General features: G+C 36.3%; 1 protein-coding gene across 2 annotated transcripts; it reads right to left on the bottom strand.

Annotated features, from left to right (window-relative positions):
- Window positions 1-848: 848 nt before the first annotated feature.
- On the bottom strand, window positions 849-15,267 carry LOC114302536 (uncharacterized). Of its 2 annotated transcripts, XM_082873760.1 has the most exons (7): window positions 7,347-7,420; window positions 4,974-5,077; window positions 3,114-3,709; window positions 2,786-3,007; window positions 2,592-2,684; window positions 1,400-1,501; window positions 849-1,289 (listed from the first exon to the last, which is right to left on the bottom strand). In XM_082873760.1, the coding sequence occupies exons 5-7, from the start codon at window positions 2,601-2,603 to the stop codon at window positions 870-872; spliced, it is 534 nt and encodes a 177-aa protein (XP_082729886.1). In that variant the 5' UTR covers window positions 2,604-2,684; window positions 2,786-3,007; window positions 3,114-3,709; window positions 4,974-5,077; window positions 7,347-7,420; the 3' UTR covers window positions 849-869. The 2 variants fall into 2 exon arrangements, with proteins under 2 accessions (XP_082729886.1, XP_082729885.1); XM_082873759.1 differs by lacking the exon at window positions 7,347-7,420 and adding an exon at window positions 15,209-15,267 and having other exon boundaries at window positions 2,786-3,709.
- Between the last annotated feature and the right edge of the window lie 1,924 nt (window positions 15,268-17,191).

Here is a 17,191-nt window from a genome sequence, read left to right on the forward strand (position 1 = left end):
CCCATTATTGATGTTGGAAAATACTTATTGAGGTACTTCAGGCAAATACATACAGAATAAACATAGACATACAGAGTCTATATAAACTAAAATTATAGAATATTTTTACTACCAATGAATCACATCACATAAAAAGAAAAAAAAAATTACAATGTGTACACAGACCACAACTAAGCCCATACCTTTGTTTTTACATGATGGAAAGTTGTTTCAATATGTATTAATAAAGACTAGCGAATCTCAGGTGCTTAATTTATGATTTAATCCAATTAATAAATAAACCAAGCATGACAAATATAAATAGATAAATGAACCAATTAACACACACAAAAAAATTAAATAAATAAGGTTTTAAGTTGTTGGATAAGATGGCATTACAGCATGATTACAGGGTTGGCAATAAAGAAACAAGTTTATGACATTTTCAACTCTAACTCACAACGTAGGTGTCCTATTTTTGTACCGTATGTCCCTACATGTCACATTTATCACCGCGAAGCTTCCCGTTACGAAAAAACAATGGCTCGGGGGCAGTTTTGCATTTTCGCCCTCCGAACCCCTTTTTTCGACTAAGTTTATGACATTATCAACCCTAACTCCCAACTTATGTGTCCTACTTACATACCGTCTGTCCCTACATGTCGCATTTATCACCGGGAAGCTTCCCGTTACAAAAAAATAGTGGCTTGGGGGTTGTTTTGCATTTTCGGCCACCGAACGCCTTTTTTCGACTATGTTTGCAGAGATATATTCAATCCTAACTCCCAAATTAATGACATTTTCAACTCTTAAAGCGAACATATTTAAACAAAGTAAGTGTGACATTAATGAAATTGTTCTTACCAAAAAGCAAATGTCGGATGCCCAACTTAGATTCCCAAGAGTTGTGACAGTTTGGCGACTACTCTATTAAGATGCTCGACCTTTGCATTTGTCTCCTCCCTTGCCTTTTGTCCCTCCTCCCGCTCTTTCGACATCTCATTGGATAATTGAATGCGCTCCTCTTGCTCTTTCAACAGTTCATTGTAACATCTCTCGCGCTCCTCTCGCTCTTTCATTAACTCGTCATGATCTTTTTGCCGCTCCTCACGAAGTGCCTCCACCTCAGCTCGCATTGCCTCCATGTCCTTATCGTGTGCTCGTGATGAAAATATGGTAGAGGGTTGTGGGCCACTCCCAAATCCAAGCAAGTACCTTTTCTTCTGTCCAAGCACTTGCATTGAAATCTCCTTCTGTGTCAATGGCGTCCCCGACTCGATGGCAGCCGCTTGTACATTGACCATCTCTTGCTATCATTTCAAATAAATAAGTCGAAAAATACTTTGGCAACATATATGTATTACTGGGTACTAAGTACAAGAAAATATTGAATACATATATTTCCTTGTCACATACTTACATGCAACTCACGGCATTTCGGATGGATCCAATCATTCGTTTTCTTTGAAGTGTGGCTGTCCTCATAGAACTTTGGGAAATCCAACTCTCCATTTTTTGCTACCTGTTAACACATCAACGTATAAATAAATGATTTTTGCAGACAGATTTGTTGCAGATTTTTGCAGACAGATTAGTAGTTTAAACAGATTAAGCAAGATGTCACTGCAGACAAAATTTTTGCAGATTTTTTCAAAATGACCACTGCAAAATGACCACTGCTGGATCAACCAAGATGTCACAGAAGTCTGCAGAAGTGGAACTCAAGAAGCATTCATACATGACCAACAGAATCCCCACACATCTGAGATGTCTTACCAGCCATACTAACCAACCATAGCACAGCAACCCAGCTATAGCAACCCAGTTCAGAGCATACTAGACAATGCACACCAGAAAACATTCATAGATGACCAACCAACCAAGGCACACCAACCCAACTATAGCACATTGCATAACCAGTAGTAGATCAGAGACAGGTAGAGCAGACCAGACTATTCAACACCATACTATTCAAGACAGCAGCAGAGGACTTAATGCAGATGTTCCAACAGATTTCTGCGAACACATTTTTCAGATTTTGTCAAACAGATTCTGTCCAACAGATTTTTGCAAACAGATTTTCGCAGATAGCCACTTATAACCACTTCAGATTATGTGTATTCTAACATGTGTTGACTTTCTAAAAATCTGTTGAAACAGAATTGAAACAGATTTTTTGTAACAGATTTTTACAAACGAATTGAAACAGACCAATCAGAGTATCACTAACAAACAGACTTTTTCAGATTAGTTCAAACAGATTTTTGCAAACAGATTGTACGTCATATTTATTCAAACAGATTTTGTCAAACAGATTTTGTCAAACAGATTTTTGCAGATTTTGTCAAACAGAATTGAAACAGATTTTCCCAGTCAGATTTTGCGAGACAGATTTCGAATGAAAAACAGAGTATAGTCCTTGGACAGATTCCGAATGCAAACATCTGGCAAGGGTATCATTAACAGATTCTTTCCACACAGTTTTTTTTGCAAATAGTAGATGTTTAGTAACAGAGTTCAACATATATATATATATATATATGTATCACAACATAACATTTTCATATCCAAACAGTACAAAGGATTAAAGTTTTAAAAAACATCAAACTCACCATAGTAGCCATTGCGATAGGAAATGAGCGAGACCCATTGGTATGATTGTACGGCAATTGACTCCTATTACTCTTGCCAGCTTTTGACCGTTTCTAAAAATAAGACAAATAGATAAACAATTTTTTGGTAAATAGTAAGGCATATCACATTTGTGAACATAGATGTATGTATTCTATCTAGTCTATTATTTTACCTGGTGAGATGTATCTTGCTATGCCACATCGATCAAATGCTTCCAATTATCTAAACTCACCCCTACGGGCGGATGAGCATAGATCTCATCACGTGGAAGTCCCTCTAACAATTCGAACTCTCGCTTCAAGGTGTACCTCCAATCTTTGTACAACCCATAGGCCTTCTTATTCACAATCTCTTGTGCTTGTAAGTCATTGTGGAAATCGTCTCCAATTTGAAACTTGTCCTACAAGCATAACAAATTTAAATTGTAATCATTAAATAATAGTCTTTCTTATTAGCATACATAATACAATTACATCTTGTGGACAAGTAATATTAGTTACAAGAACTCCTTGGATGACGGCAGCTTTTGTAGTCTCATCAAGATCCAGCCATGACTTCACATCTTTCAAAGGGCACAAGATTCTAATTTGAATTCCTAACTCGTTAGTTGCTGGAGTGGCATACTTGCCAGTCATTGCATTCAACCCACGATCGATGTGAACATAACATTTTTCCCCTATCTTGGCTCGAATTATTTTTTGTATGCCTTTGCCACGTGTCGCTCCACGTACACGTAGGGGCTTCGAAGTCCCTGTTAACAAAATAACAACATGAAAATTGGCAACAAATTGGGTACAAAAAAACAATGGCAATGGCAAGTGATAATTGACACATTTGATACACTTTAATCTTACCTACGCCACTCGGCTGCATTTCAGATGGGGCTTGTGTCTCATCAGAATCAACCATTGGTTGGCTAGTGGCATTATGAGATGGTCCCACATTTGATGGGACGGGGAGAACACGAGATGGAGCAACGGGTGATCCTAAAGGAATAGCAGCTGGCGAGTCTGTTTCTGGTTGCGTGAGTGTCTTTTTCCGAAGCCGACCAGTCTTTAATCCAGGAACCATTTTCCAATCTGCCTGATGCCTGATGCTGGATCAGTGTTTTATGTTCTCGATTAAATTTGTGTCACATGAATAAACTGATAAAAATACGTCACATGAATAACCTGATAAATATACATCACATGAATAAACTGAAAATAAAACTGATAAACTGATGAATAAAAGAAAATAAACAACTATCTTTATAATCAGGAGGCTTGCAAGAAAAGAAAAGAACAGGAGGCTTGCAAGAAAAGAAAAGAACAGGAGGCTTTATAAAAGAAAATTACCTTTACTCTCATATGTGGATGATAAGAAAAGAAATGACATTTTGCACAAATTAAAAAGAAAAATAAAAAGAAAAGAAAAGAAAGTAAAAGGGTCTTGATGCCATTGTTGAATTTTGTGTGTTTGAGAGAGAGAGACAGAGAGAGAGAGAGGAACCTTTGTGATATATAGGGTGAGAATCTTTGAAATTTTTAATCACACTACTCTGACTTTCTCTACCTTGAAAGGGTAAGCGAAGCTCTCAAATCTTGCTACAGCGAAGGCCACTCTTTTCTTCTCTGTTTTGCATACCTACTTACTGCTACTTTTATGTAACAGTTCTCACAAACATGTTCTCAGTTTTTAACATGTTCCATGCTTCCATTCTCTCTCTCTCTCTCTCTCTCTCTCTCTCTCTCTCCAATCTCTTTTTGTTTGATTGATTATGCATTTCAATATGTGTGGCTATTGGGATAGATTTTGTTTCTTAGACCTTCTCAATCTTAGTTGTTTATTTGGGTTTCTATCGATTGAATCCTGGAGGTAATTTTTTTTTTTCTTTTTTGGTGTCACTTTTGGGCTGTATTATGTTAAATTTTGCTTCTGGGTAGTGTTTGTTTATATAATTTCTCAATTTCTTCTGTACTGGATTCTACTCCTGGGTATTTTTCCAAATTTTAATACTACTCTAATCTAACCCTTCAGTACTGTTCAGAATTTTCCTGGGTTTTGCCCAATTTTTTGTTGTTATTTTCTAATCTAACCCAGTCTGATGCATATTTCAATCTCATATTGTCATACTTGAAGAAAAATTTATAGCATATCCACCTTGCACCTCCCTATCATAGGGCAATGGACATACGACACACTTCCGTAAATACCATCCACATTGCATGCTATCTTTATAATCATCCACTAGAATAAACAACTACACACCTGTGTCATGACCTTTGCAATTAACAAATTCACCTCTGCTACTACATACAGACCAGTAAAAACAAACTCAGAAGGATACCAAGAACAAGAAAATAACAAGTGCAACTTACCAGGGTTTGTTGGATGAGAACAGATGGATTTCACACTTCCTCTGTGCCCTAACAGTGTTGCAATACCAAGAACAATAAAATAAAATCAGCAACTTAGCATCTTCCTGCACAAATTCAAACCATAACTAATGTTAGAAAATTACAAAATGATGTGGAGAATATAAGACGATGTGGAGAATATCACAAGGTCATCTATGACTCAAACTCTCTAACTGGGCACATACGAGCTAGTTTAAGCAAACCGACTCATTCCTTTTGCACACTTGTTGCAAATACTTTTGCATCTTTATTTATCCTTCACAGGTCACTTCTTTCTTTTTCTTTATTTCTTTTATTTTTTTTCATTTTTTGTTACAGACCCTAAGGCTTCTATTCAAAAAATAAAATTCTAAAATCTGTAACTAAATTATTTTGTCCCAATGCACTTTCAATTATCCATACAAGATCCGATGTCCTAAATTCCCCCCCTCTATCTCCCTACCTCAATAGAATTATATTTCTATTATTCCTAGCCATTGAATCATGAGATTCCTACACCACATATTTCTCACATGATTCATTGACTTGAGCATTTTGGGACAATAGCATAAAGATAAAAACAAAACAAGATCCTGAGCCAGTCAATTGATCGTGTTTGAAGAATCTTTTCTTGAGATTCACTGTATTGTACTTACAACTGAGAGTGTGAGACGGGGACAAGTATGCAGAGACAGTTGAATTTGGGAACATAAGATCCCTCACCTTTTTTAGACCATAAACCCGAATAATCTTCTCTTATTTTCTTTTTTACTGACAAAAACACAGACAAACTATAAATTTATTACGCAAGGAGTTTTTCTGTTTGTTTCCCCCTTATTTCTCTTTCTTTTTCTGTTTATCTACCGTAGAAGTTTCCTGCAAGTGGCACCCAACTTCAACTTCCATGATTCCTCCAACCATATTAAAGGGTGCTAGATTCTACCAATTTTTCTTTAATTTCCCAGTAACCATCACGAGTTTCAAAAAAGGCACGCATATTCTCTCCAAAAACTGCATCCATCATTACACTTCCAAGTGTTTTTTTTTTGTTTTTTATTTATTTATTTTTATAGCAATTTGCTCACACAAATTTAGAAAATACAATTAACTAGAAAAAATAGCAGTGACTCGAGCCACAGGTGTGTTTTCTGTGAGTAAATGATGGTGCCTCAGTCACTAACCAAACGCAATTCAAAAACTTGGAAGGTAGTTCTAATATCCAATTTAGCCTTCTTGAAAAAGAGCATTCAAGAACGTAGACAACACCACTCCCATTTTGAGGAGTGAAATACCATCAAAAGAATCCAAGCACATGGGAGAACCGCTGCTAAAACTTCTACCATGTTCTGTTCAAAATAGTAGACTATCACTACTTGGATCCATCTGTATGAACTTACTTCGATGTACTTTGCACTGAAGAGTCATTTAAATTGTCATCATGATCTAACAAGTACATGACAGAACAGGTAATCAGTCAAAAGTACAAATATGAACCAAAAACCAAACTGACCCGGCCTTTTTCCCCCGATGAAACTAATATGAGCTGTAAAATTTGTGTACTCTGAAGACTTATCAAAAAAAATTGTCCTCTGAAGAAAATCATGTTCAACACCACAACAAGAGATTTTCTACAGCTTATAACAAATTCCATCAGTCTGGAAAGAAGATGAGTCAAAGTAAATAATACCAAAATTTCCCATCTAAAATCCCAGTCTCTAAGAATCACAGTAATGGTCTGGCTAAAGTGTATCAGCATAAAAAAGTTTAAATGCCATGGCAAACTGCTCATTAGAGTGGCATGCCCAATTCAAAAGCTAGGCGAAATTGCCAGATTTCCCCCCCCCCCAATAAATATGATTGCATGTTTATCACACCCACAGGGAGATCTGCATCCAAGAAAAGTGAATATGTCGATCATATCCAGAATGTCCTTTGAGGGTTCAAACTCTGTACTCAATACAAACCCTTTAGGTCACTAATGTGTCTACACATTGTAAACTCCTATATCAAGATTTCTCAGCCAAAGATTTATAAGGCGTATCACATATATCAGCAATTTTGCAAGCCTCCTTAGATCATTACAGTGACACCACAATCATTATCTTATTCAGGATCCAACATGACCTAAGAAAGTAGAGGACAAAAAAAAAACAAGAATAATCCTAGCATGTCACACAAAAATTGATCAACCAATTTATAATTGCAGTTAGTTATTGATTGACAAGGAAGAGTAACAAAGGCAAATGGTCAATGAGGTAAATACAAGATTTCATGCTGTCGAGGGAAAGACAACTTCTTAGGAGGAAGGGCTGGTTGTGAAGATTCTGGTACAGTGACGGTACAGGAGAAACTTACAGTGTTTACAAACAACAGAACTCTGGCATCAGAAGACAGTGATCGGTGGTCCCTCTACAATCAACCAATTAGATCCCTCTACAATCTCCGGTATTGTAAGCTGGATCAGATGAGAATACCTGCAAAAAGTAGAAATAAATAATCATTTTAATAGGCAATGGAAGCACATAGCTAATCTAGTGATGAATATGAAAACACCTTTTGTTTTCATTCTAAAATGAATCAGGATATGTAACATAATTCCACACTTGGTAATCATGCAAGATTGTTTTCTCAAGGTTTTTTGACATAGCAAAGTGCTCATTCATTTTAACAATATCAAGTTTGCTACATCACAGCTCTTGAGATTTTGATCAAATTAAAAAATGCAATATTTTAAAATTATAGAGGATATGAATTTTGCTGTGTTCTCTCAGCAGCATAATTTATCAGAGCCACTGAAAATTGCCATAGTTACTCATACTCCATCTGATCTCAGGAATGACAGAGAAAAACTAAATAAAGCATTTCCTTTCGTTTTTGTAGGACCAGTTTTATATCATGCATCATACTCAATACATATCAGTAAAACATTTAGTAGGTACATGACTTGGCCCCATTATGTGATTGATGGCCATAAAACCATAAAACTTCAACTGCCATAAAGAAACCTTGGTTATCACTATATCAGAAATACAGAACTGAACAAAACCAATCCAATACTGAGAGCAGGCCTCAGACCAGTAGCATAGTAAACCAGCAAACTATGCAAAGCAAACAATAGAGGGGCAAGCTAACTCTAGCACCAGCATACCAGCAGAAGAATCTAAATCAAGCACCAAACAACCCAGCAGCATAGCAGCCAAGCAGCTTAACACCCAACAGCAGAACCACAAGAATGGACTGCCAGGTCTTGATCCGGACTCCATTCACCACCACATCTGATACATGACCTACTGATTTCCCAGAACCTAAGCTTCCAAAACTGATTCCATGCCCTGGTCCACAGGTAATGTCCGAGGCTTGCACCTTCTGAGACCCACATACTATTGATATACAATCATCACACCATATGGAGGGTTGCACCACAGCCAAACTCAACTCCTGGCTCAACACCAGAAACAGAACTTGCTAAAGACCACCACACAGCTCCAAATTCAGAACAGAACAAACCTTCACATTTTTCAGACCCAGCACATTGAACAAAAACAAAAATTTCATAAAAACATAACTGAATGTCATAGAATTTTCAGAATTTTGCAGATTTCCACATTTTTCAGATTTCCAGATTTCAGAGGGATTTCTAGATTTTCAGATTTGCAGATACAGACCAAGGTGATTTCAAGATTTGGACAAAAACCAAATTATTTGACGAGCCCCAGATTTTCTTATTATAACTATAGAATTTCTCATAGAATTTTCAGAATTTTCAGATTTCCACATTTTCCAGATTTCCAGATTTCAGATTTCCAGATTTCCAGAATTTGCAGACCTATTGAATTTTGGAAATCTGATTTTCATAGAATGTAAAATCTGTCATAGAATTTGTCCAAATCTGCAAATCTGGAAAATATGGAAAATGTCAAAACTTAGAATTTGTCATAGAATTTTCAGAATTTCCAGATTTTCAGATTTCCATATTTCACATTTCCAGATTTCCAGCATAGTAAACCATCAAACTATTGAATTTTGGAAATCTGATTTTCATAGAATGTAAAATCTGTCATAGAATTTGTCCAAATCTGCAAATCTGGAAAATGTGGAACATGTCAAAACTTAGAATTTGTCATAGAATTTTCAGAATTTCCAGATTTTCAGATTTCCATATTTCACATTTCCAGATTTCCAGCATAGTAAACCAGCAAACTATTGAATTTTGGAAATCTGATTTTCATAGAATGTAAAATCTGTCATAGAATTTGTCCAAATCTGCAAATCCGGAAAATGTGGAAAATGTCAAAACTTAGAATTTGTCATAGACTTTTCAGAATTTCCAGATTTTCAGATTTCCATATTTCACATTTCCAGATTTCCAGATTTCAGATTTTCAGAATTTTTAGATTTCCAGATTTTCTTATTATAACTATAGAATTTTCATAATAATATAAGTTTGACAAGCACCAATTGTTCCAAAATAAAAAAAAAAAAATAACTCATTCATGATAGTGGTTTATATCACAAGATATTGACATTTACAAAGATAGATCCCCCTTCATTATAATGAGTTTCCTTTGCATTTGTGCACCAGTTGAACATTTACATTGCTCTAATTATGACATGCACTAAAGCATGATATACATCAAGATTCTACATCAACATCTGTATCAAAATCACTTTGTAGGTCATATTCTTCGTCTGTGTCGTCACTCTCCCTCATTAATCCATCTTCATCATCACAGATGAAGGCATCATCTGTAACACCCTTGGCTTCTACACCTCTGACAGATTGCAACACTTCCATTGGAATAATTTCAGATTCAATGTCATGTCGACGCAAAACCACATCATCATCAATAGCCATAGTAGGAACCACCTCGGTGGTTTCTTCTTGTTGGAACACATCATCAGGTTGTACGACATCCATCTCTGGCACATCCCAAATTCCTCGATGTTGGAACTTTTCTACGACTCTCCAATTGGTACCTAATTTAGTGTCATTAACATAGAATACTTGTTCAACCTGACTTGGTAATACGAATGAGTCATCTTTGTACCATCGACTTGTTACATCAATTGTTGTAAAATGTGGTTCTACACGCATAGTTCTACTACTACCGGTGTTAAACCATTCACATTGGAACAATACAATTCGACGTCTGAACAAATAGTTCAGTTCCCATACTCTGCACAAGTGTCCATAGAAGTGTATCAATTGGCCTTGATGCTCCCCTTCCACGACTAATCCACAATTCTGACTTTTCCGACGGTTGTCACGGTCGATAGTATGATAACGGACACCATTACAAATACATCCTGAATATGTGTTCACTAAGCCACTAGGACCATTGGCTAATGACCACATATCATCAGTTGCTTCGGGGGAAACTTGACTCCGCAATTCATTCATCTACATGAAGAACATGTGTCATGTTACTAGCATGCGTGACATTTACATAATGTACGATCTATGGTAGGATATGAGAATGCTAACTTACATGATCTTTGAACCATTTAGGAAATTCTTTCCGATGTCTGTTTTCGATGTCGAACGCACCGGCTCTTTGGTGTAACAAGTTCTTGTGCTCCCTAGTTATAAGAAATGCGATTCAAAAATATTTACTAAGATAAAGACTAATCAATTTACAACAAAAACACTTTAAATACGTTTGAAGGATTCATACTCTACGTGTTTATCCACTTCTGTGCTATTGTGTAGGACAAACCAATGAGCCAACTCGCGTTCAGCTATGGACACATCGGACGCCCTTGTCATTAGACCAAAGGGACGTACAGTTTGAGTGAATACCGCCAACCCTGGGCCACGGTCACCCATGTCATAATTCCTTTCTGGGCGGTTAAACAATGTTTCAACTCCATCCAAATACATTGAACAAAATGTTGTACATTCTTTGGAAATGTAAGCCTCGGCAATAGAACCTTCAGGATGAGCTTTGTTGGCCACAAACCCTTTTAGACGGCCAAGCAACCTAATTTTGCAAGCCGATGGCAATGTTATACTGCAATATTTATATCAGCAGTAAAGCGTTAACTAAAATTTGACAGTAATACGATGGCTGAGTTAATACCTCTCAATTGGGTACATCCATCGATATTGCACTGGGCCTCCAAGCATAGCCTCTCGAGGCAAGTGAATTGCCAAGTGGACCATGACATCGAAAAAAGCCGGAGGGAAAATCATCTCAAGCTTACAAAGTATGAGTACAATTTGTTCATCCAATTTATGCAAATCTGAACGCCTCAATGTCTTTGAACACAATTGTTTGAAGAAATTTCCCAACTCAAAAAGTGTCATTCCGATTTCCTTATTAAGGTAGCCACGCATCCCAATTGGAAGAAGTCGTTGTATAAGGACATGACTGTCATGACTTTTGAGGCCAAATAATTTTCCAGCTTGAGCGGTCACGCAATTGGAGATATTTGCTGCATAGCCATCAGGGTACTTCATTGATTTCAAGAAATCACAAAAGCCTTCTCTCTCTTTAACCGACAATGTGTACAATGCGGGAGGCTTCTCAAAGGACCCATTAGAACGCCTCTTCAAGTGTAACTCGTTACTTATTTTCATGTCCTCCAAATCTAAGCGTGCTTTGTCCGTGTCCTTGTTCTTTCCATCTACGCTCAAAAGTGTCCCAACAACATTGTCACATATGTTCTTCTCAATATGCATGACATCAAGGTTGTGTCGAAGCTTCAATGTTTTCCAATAGGGCAAGTCAAACATAATGCTTCTCTTGCTCCAATTCAAATTTTGATGTTCATTCCTTTGTCGTTTTCGATTTTGTGGGTGCTTTCCATACGGCTTGTAAGTCCCAGAATCAATTTGCTCTAGTATTTGGTCCCCCGATACGTCCAAAGGTTTGGACCTATGCTCCGTTTGACCATTGAAGAGCTTACTTGTTCGCCAGGTGTGGTTCTCAGGCAAGTGGCGACGAGCACCCATATACCCTATTTTACGTCGTAATCCCTGGGACGATGGATTATTGTTACAATTAGGGCAAGCCAAGTAACCCTTTGTACTCCACCCTGACATGTTACCGTACGCAGGGAAGTCATTTATGGTCCACATTACAGCCGCATGCATTCTAAAAATTTGCCCATTCGATGCATCATATGTTTGCACACCATGCTCCCACAAATTCTTCAATTCTTCTATTAATGGTTGCAAGTAAACATCAATGTCTCTTCCAGGTGCCGAACATCCGGGAATAAGCAATGACATCATGCAATATGGCTCTTTCATGAACTTCCACGGTGGGAGATTGTAAGGCATTAAGATTACGGGCCACATGCTATATGATGTGCTCATATTCCCAAATGGATTGAAACCATCTGTTGCCAGCAGTAGCCTTACATTTCGAGAGTCATCAGAAAATGTCGGATGTTGCTTATCAAAGTCCTTCCATGCTTCACCATCGGCCGGGTGCCTTAATATGTCATCATCCACACGCTTCTCATTGTGCCATCTCATATCTACGGCTGTTTTTTTGGACATATACAGTCTTTTCAACCTCAGTGTCAATGGAAAGTACCGTAATACCTTGTGTGGAATCTTTTTACCACCATCATCGTTCAACTTGTATCTACATGCGTCACATGTAGGGCATTTCTCCAAATTACCACTCTCCTTCCAAAATAGTGCACAATCATTTTTGCACGAATGAATTGTTTCATATCCCAAACCCAAGTCACGTAAGAACTTCTTAGCATCATAGAGTGTCCATGGAACTGTTTGATCACATTCTGGTAGAATGTCCTTGAATACCTGCATAACCATATCGAATGATCGGTTGCTCCATTTGTTGTACACCTTCAAATGAAGCATCTTAATGACGAATGATAGCACAGAAAACTTTTCACATGTCGGGTAAACTTTGCGTTGTGCATCTTCGAATAACCTAGTGAACTTATGCAAATCCTCCCTCTCCAAACCATTAGGTTCCTCGTCGGTATGATCATCCATAAGACCGCTCACGTAAATTTCTTCCAACATAATAGGCAACTCATCCATGGGTGGATCATCGATATCTGTCATACATTCGCCACTACCTCCACATTGGTCATTGGATGCACTAGGACGAGACACGGGAACATGTTCCCCATGATGCACCCAAGTTAAATACGAAGATGCCATTCCTCTTCGGATCAAGTGCATCCATACAACTTGTCTGCTATATTTTGTGCCATTAATGCAATCGACACACGGACACCTAATGTCATCCTCTACGCCTAAATTTGCCATAGCAAAATCAAGGAATGACTTCACCCCTTGTTGATACTCTTTACTTGTCAGCCTATTATTTATCGTCATCCAACTCTTGTCCATTTTGTCACCTACAACTCACACAAAGATTAACCAAGGAACAAATGTGAACACGCATTTCAAGTTGAGATAGATTATGTTGTTTTTCATTCACTGTTTGGCTTGTCACATAAATCTCTTTTAGGGTGGGACTTTGTGACACGATTTGTTCTAAAACAATGCATAATTATGGAAGTTAAGCCATTAATCCATCTTCATCATTTTCATGCTCTTCACAGTGTGTGTGCATGACATGTTATTTATTAAAAAAAATAGTGGCTCGTGGGTACTCGTGAGGTTGAGGCAGTAAAAGCAAAATGTACAACATCGATGCAAACACATGAGCTATGCATTGTTGCAATGGCTGAAATCAATCGTTGCACATCCAATGACCATTTCTAAAAATTTTAAAAATGAAATAAACAAAACACAAGGTGGGGTTTTAGAGAGATCAAAACTTGCAGCTTCACAGGAGAGGACAGAACCTTCCATGGACGCTAAAGCAAAGATAAAGCGAAGATAACATAAAGCACTATGTGTGCCCTAAGCCTAGTTGTGTGCACAACAATCATTCAAGGGCTCTTGTTGATCTCAATGGAATCAAGAAACACTTTTGCCAGAAAACATGGGGAAAAGAAATGGAAGTGTGAGAAGTGTTCAAAGATCTATGACTTCACATGTTAGTCGGCAATTTCTTGCATAGAAACCATTCAGAACCTGATTTAAATCACCCCATTCAGATTACCAAAAATAAATTTCCAGAAAACTGAATTAAATATTCTGATCAGCAAGAACATAATGATTTTTTATGGAAAAAATTCCATAGCATTGCGAAAGATATGCGGCAACTGGAAATACAAGAGATGATTATTAAAATATGAATGCATCTCAGAAAGACTTTAGAGAACGTTAACGAAGATATATTTCTCATAAGCAAAAAGATCAATAATTGCACCCAGTCTCAAAGGCACCAGAGGGAAAACTAAGAAATGCAACCCATGATTTAAAACCCAAAAACAAAAAACTAAGGTCAAGGACAAAGGATGAATGTAGCTGATCACAAGTACATTGAAAATAAAATCCATTTAATCTGAAGAAATTATTTTGGTTAGTCAATTCCCTGAATGTTCACTTACAATATTATTATATTCTACAAGCATATTTTAACTTAAAATGCACAGTGACACCAAATGTTTTTTTTAAAAAAAAAGCATACACAGCTAGGCCAACAGATCGAAAGTCATGATCCATGGGTACCAAGCTACTACTATATGTTCATTCAAGAACACAACATCAGCCGAAGAATCTACAAGGACAATCTAATCCCTGCCCTTGTTTTACCAAAACTATGATAACTGCATCTCTTTTCCAAGACACAAAATATCATACCTCAAGTGTGAATACTTATTCATTTGTTGATTTTAAAATCATTCATATCTCAAGATTCTCAACCTCCACATATTACATCAATTTCATACATTGGAAATGCAACTATGAAGAAGAACAGTAGGTATATATTAAGTACCTTAACATTCTTACCAAGGCATCCAAAAGCAACGAGCAGCTAGTATATTTACTCAAAACCATAAAAATTCCTCTTTTATATGTACTACTACTACAAGACTTTGCCCTAGTTTATGTAGCAAATGGGTTGATTCACCCCAAACATTGCCCTAATTTTTAATTTGAATCACATTTCAATAACAATGCCCTAATTGAGGGCATTTCGTACTTCATATTCTGTGTGTTTTGACACACACACACACACATATATATATGTAGATATACATATATATATATATATGTGTGTGTGTGTGTGTGTAAACAGAGACAGATAGAAACTGAGGCAAATCGAGAGGGAGATACAGAGAGAGGGAGAGACAGATGCGAAATTCAAACATACCTGGGAGGGAGTTCGGGGGATGATCCAGTTCGGGGGAGTTCGGGCGATGGAGACTATTCTTGTACAGAAAAGGGCAGAGGCGTGAGTGTACATATGATTTGGGAAAATAATCGAGTATATATGGAATCAATGTTGCGAATATATGATTCGTGTGTGTGTGTGTAAATAGAGAGAGAGAGAGAGAAAGAGGGAAACCGAAAGGCCGTGTGAGATGTTTAAGAAATGGAGAGGGAGATACAGAGAGAGAGAGGGAGATACCTGGGAGGGAGTGCGGGGGATGATACAGCAACTCTTGCGATGGAGATAGAGCAGTGATAGAGGCGGGAGTGCGAGAGGGAGGGAACTGGGATCCTTTTGCAATGCAAATAGAAGAAGAAGTAATATTCCCTCCACAATTTCGTGGGACGTTTGGCGACCAAAATCAAATTAGTCGCCGAAACTAATTAATTCTAAAACAAACTTTTGGCGACCAAAATTTTGGTCGCGAAAGGTAAAAACGTGACATTTTTTTTTTTTTTGTTTTCATTCGACAAAACAAATCGAAAAATTATAATTTTGTTCTAAAATTTCAAAAAAAATTCAGTAAAGATAAAAAATAACCAAAAAAAAATAGTAAATATTTGTTGCTTATTTTGAATTTTTAAAACATATATATTTGTTAGATTCGGCTCGAAAAAGAGATTATCTTAAAATAGGTGTTTTTTTAGATGTTGCCCAATGGTTCATGTGATAGAAAAATAAAATTAAAAATATTAATTGATTATCTTAAAAGAAAATAGAAGTAAATGTTACAAAGTTTGTAACATTAATGTTTTAAAAATCGAACCGTAACATAACAAATATATTAAAATTATATTTAAATAAAAATATAAGTAATAAAATTATAAATTATAAATACTAAATTATCTTAAATATTTGTCCTAATATTTTTTTCAAAATACATAATTTCAAAATTTCAAAATTTCAAAATTTTTGCAAATACATAATTTCAAAATTTTCCCTATAATTCAATATTGTAAATATTTTTTTAAAAGACTAATACTATACAAATAGAAAAATTTATTGTGAATTTCTTATTTTAAAATAAATTAATATAAAAAAACAAATTTATTTATAATAATCATATTATCGCATTATTGTCAAAATTTATTTATTTATTTTAAAATTTTTTTGGGGGGGTATGAATTAGAATAGAGATGAGATTGAGAAGTTTTTTTTCTTCCACAGGACTAATAAAAAAATAAAAGAAATCAAACACAAACTCAAACACAGGGAAGCCTTCAAATTGGTCCTAGATTTGAAACGGTCAACTGTGATCAAGATGTTGTCTGCTTTTGTCTTCCCAACTCTGTAATTCACTTCTTTCCAATACATAGGTCGATTGATATATACATATATATATATATATATACACACATTTCCAGAGACACATGATTTTCATTTTTCTTCTTTTTTCTCTTCTCCAGGATCCCCAAATTCCTCATACATATACACACACATTTGCAGAGATATATTAATAGTGAAACTCACAACTGTTATGTTGCTGATAAAATCCACCCTTGTTCTGAGAGGATTTATGAAATGCTGCATCAACTCTTTCTACCGATGAAGGGAGACACTAATTTTACAGATTTTGAATATTTTATGTAATCAGTACACTACATTGTACCTAAGTTATGTGGTGGTGCAACGGATGGAGTGACTTCAAATATAAGAATATTTGAGATTAAAGAAAATTGACTTATTATCTTCTTTAATTCAAACTGTCATCATCAAAATTAAGGTCAATTCACTGTCATAATATTATCATCAGGATTGCCTCTAGTCTATAAAAGTGGATCAGGCATGCAGTCTTGCTATAGACTAAATTTGTTTTGGTAGTCAAAACTGGTCGCCAAAAATGTGTTTTCTTGTAGTGTTGTTATATAACTATTTTCCCAACTTTGAAAATATTTGTAGAAATGGTGTGGTGCAACCACGGTA

Source organism: Camellia sinensis, chromosome 6 (genome assembly GCF_055761805.1).
Source record: "Camellia sinensis isolate YWXY chromosome 6, ASM5576180v1, whole genome shotgun sequence".
NCBI classification, from domain to species: Eukaryota; Viridiplantae; Streptophyta; class Magnoliopsida; order Ericales; family Theaceae; genus Camellia; species Camellia sinensis.

What these genes read in the sequence shown, in the direction of transcription:
- LOC114302536 (XM_082873759.1), bottom strand. An exon ending in CGAAATGCCGTGAGTTGCAT is followed by an intron (nt 1,290 to 1,399) that starts GTAAGTATGTGA and finishes TTGAAATGATAG; the next exon opens with CAAGAGATGGTCAATGTACA.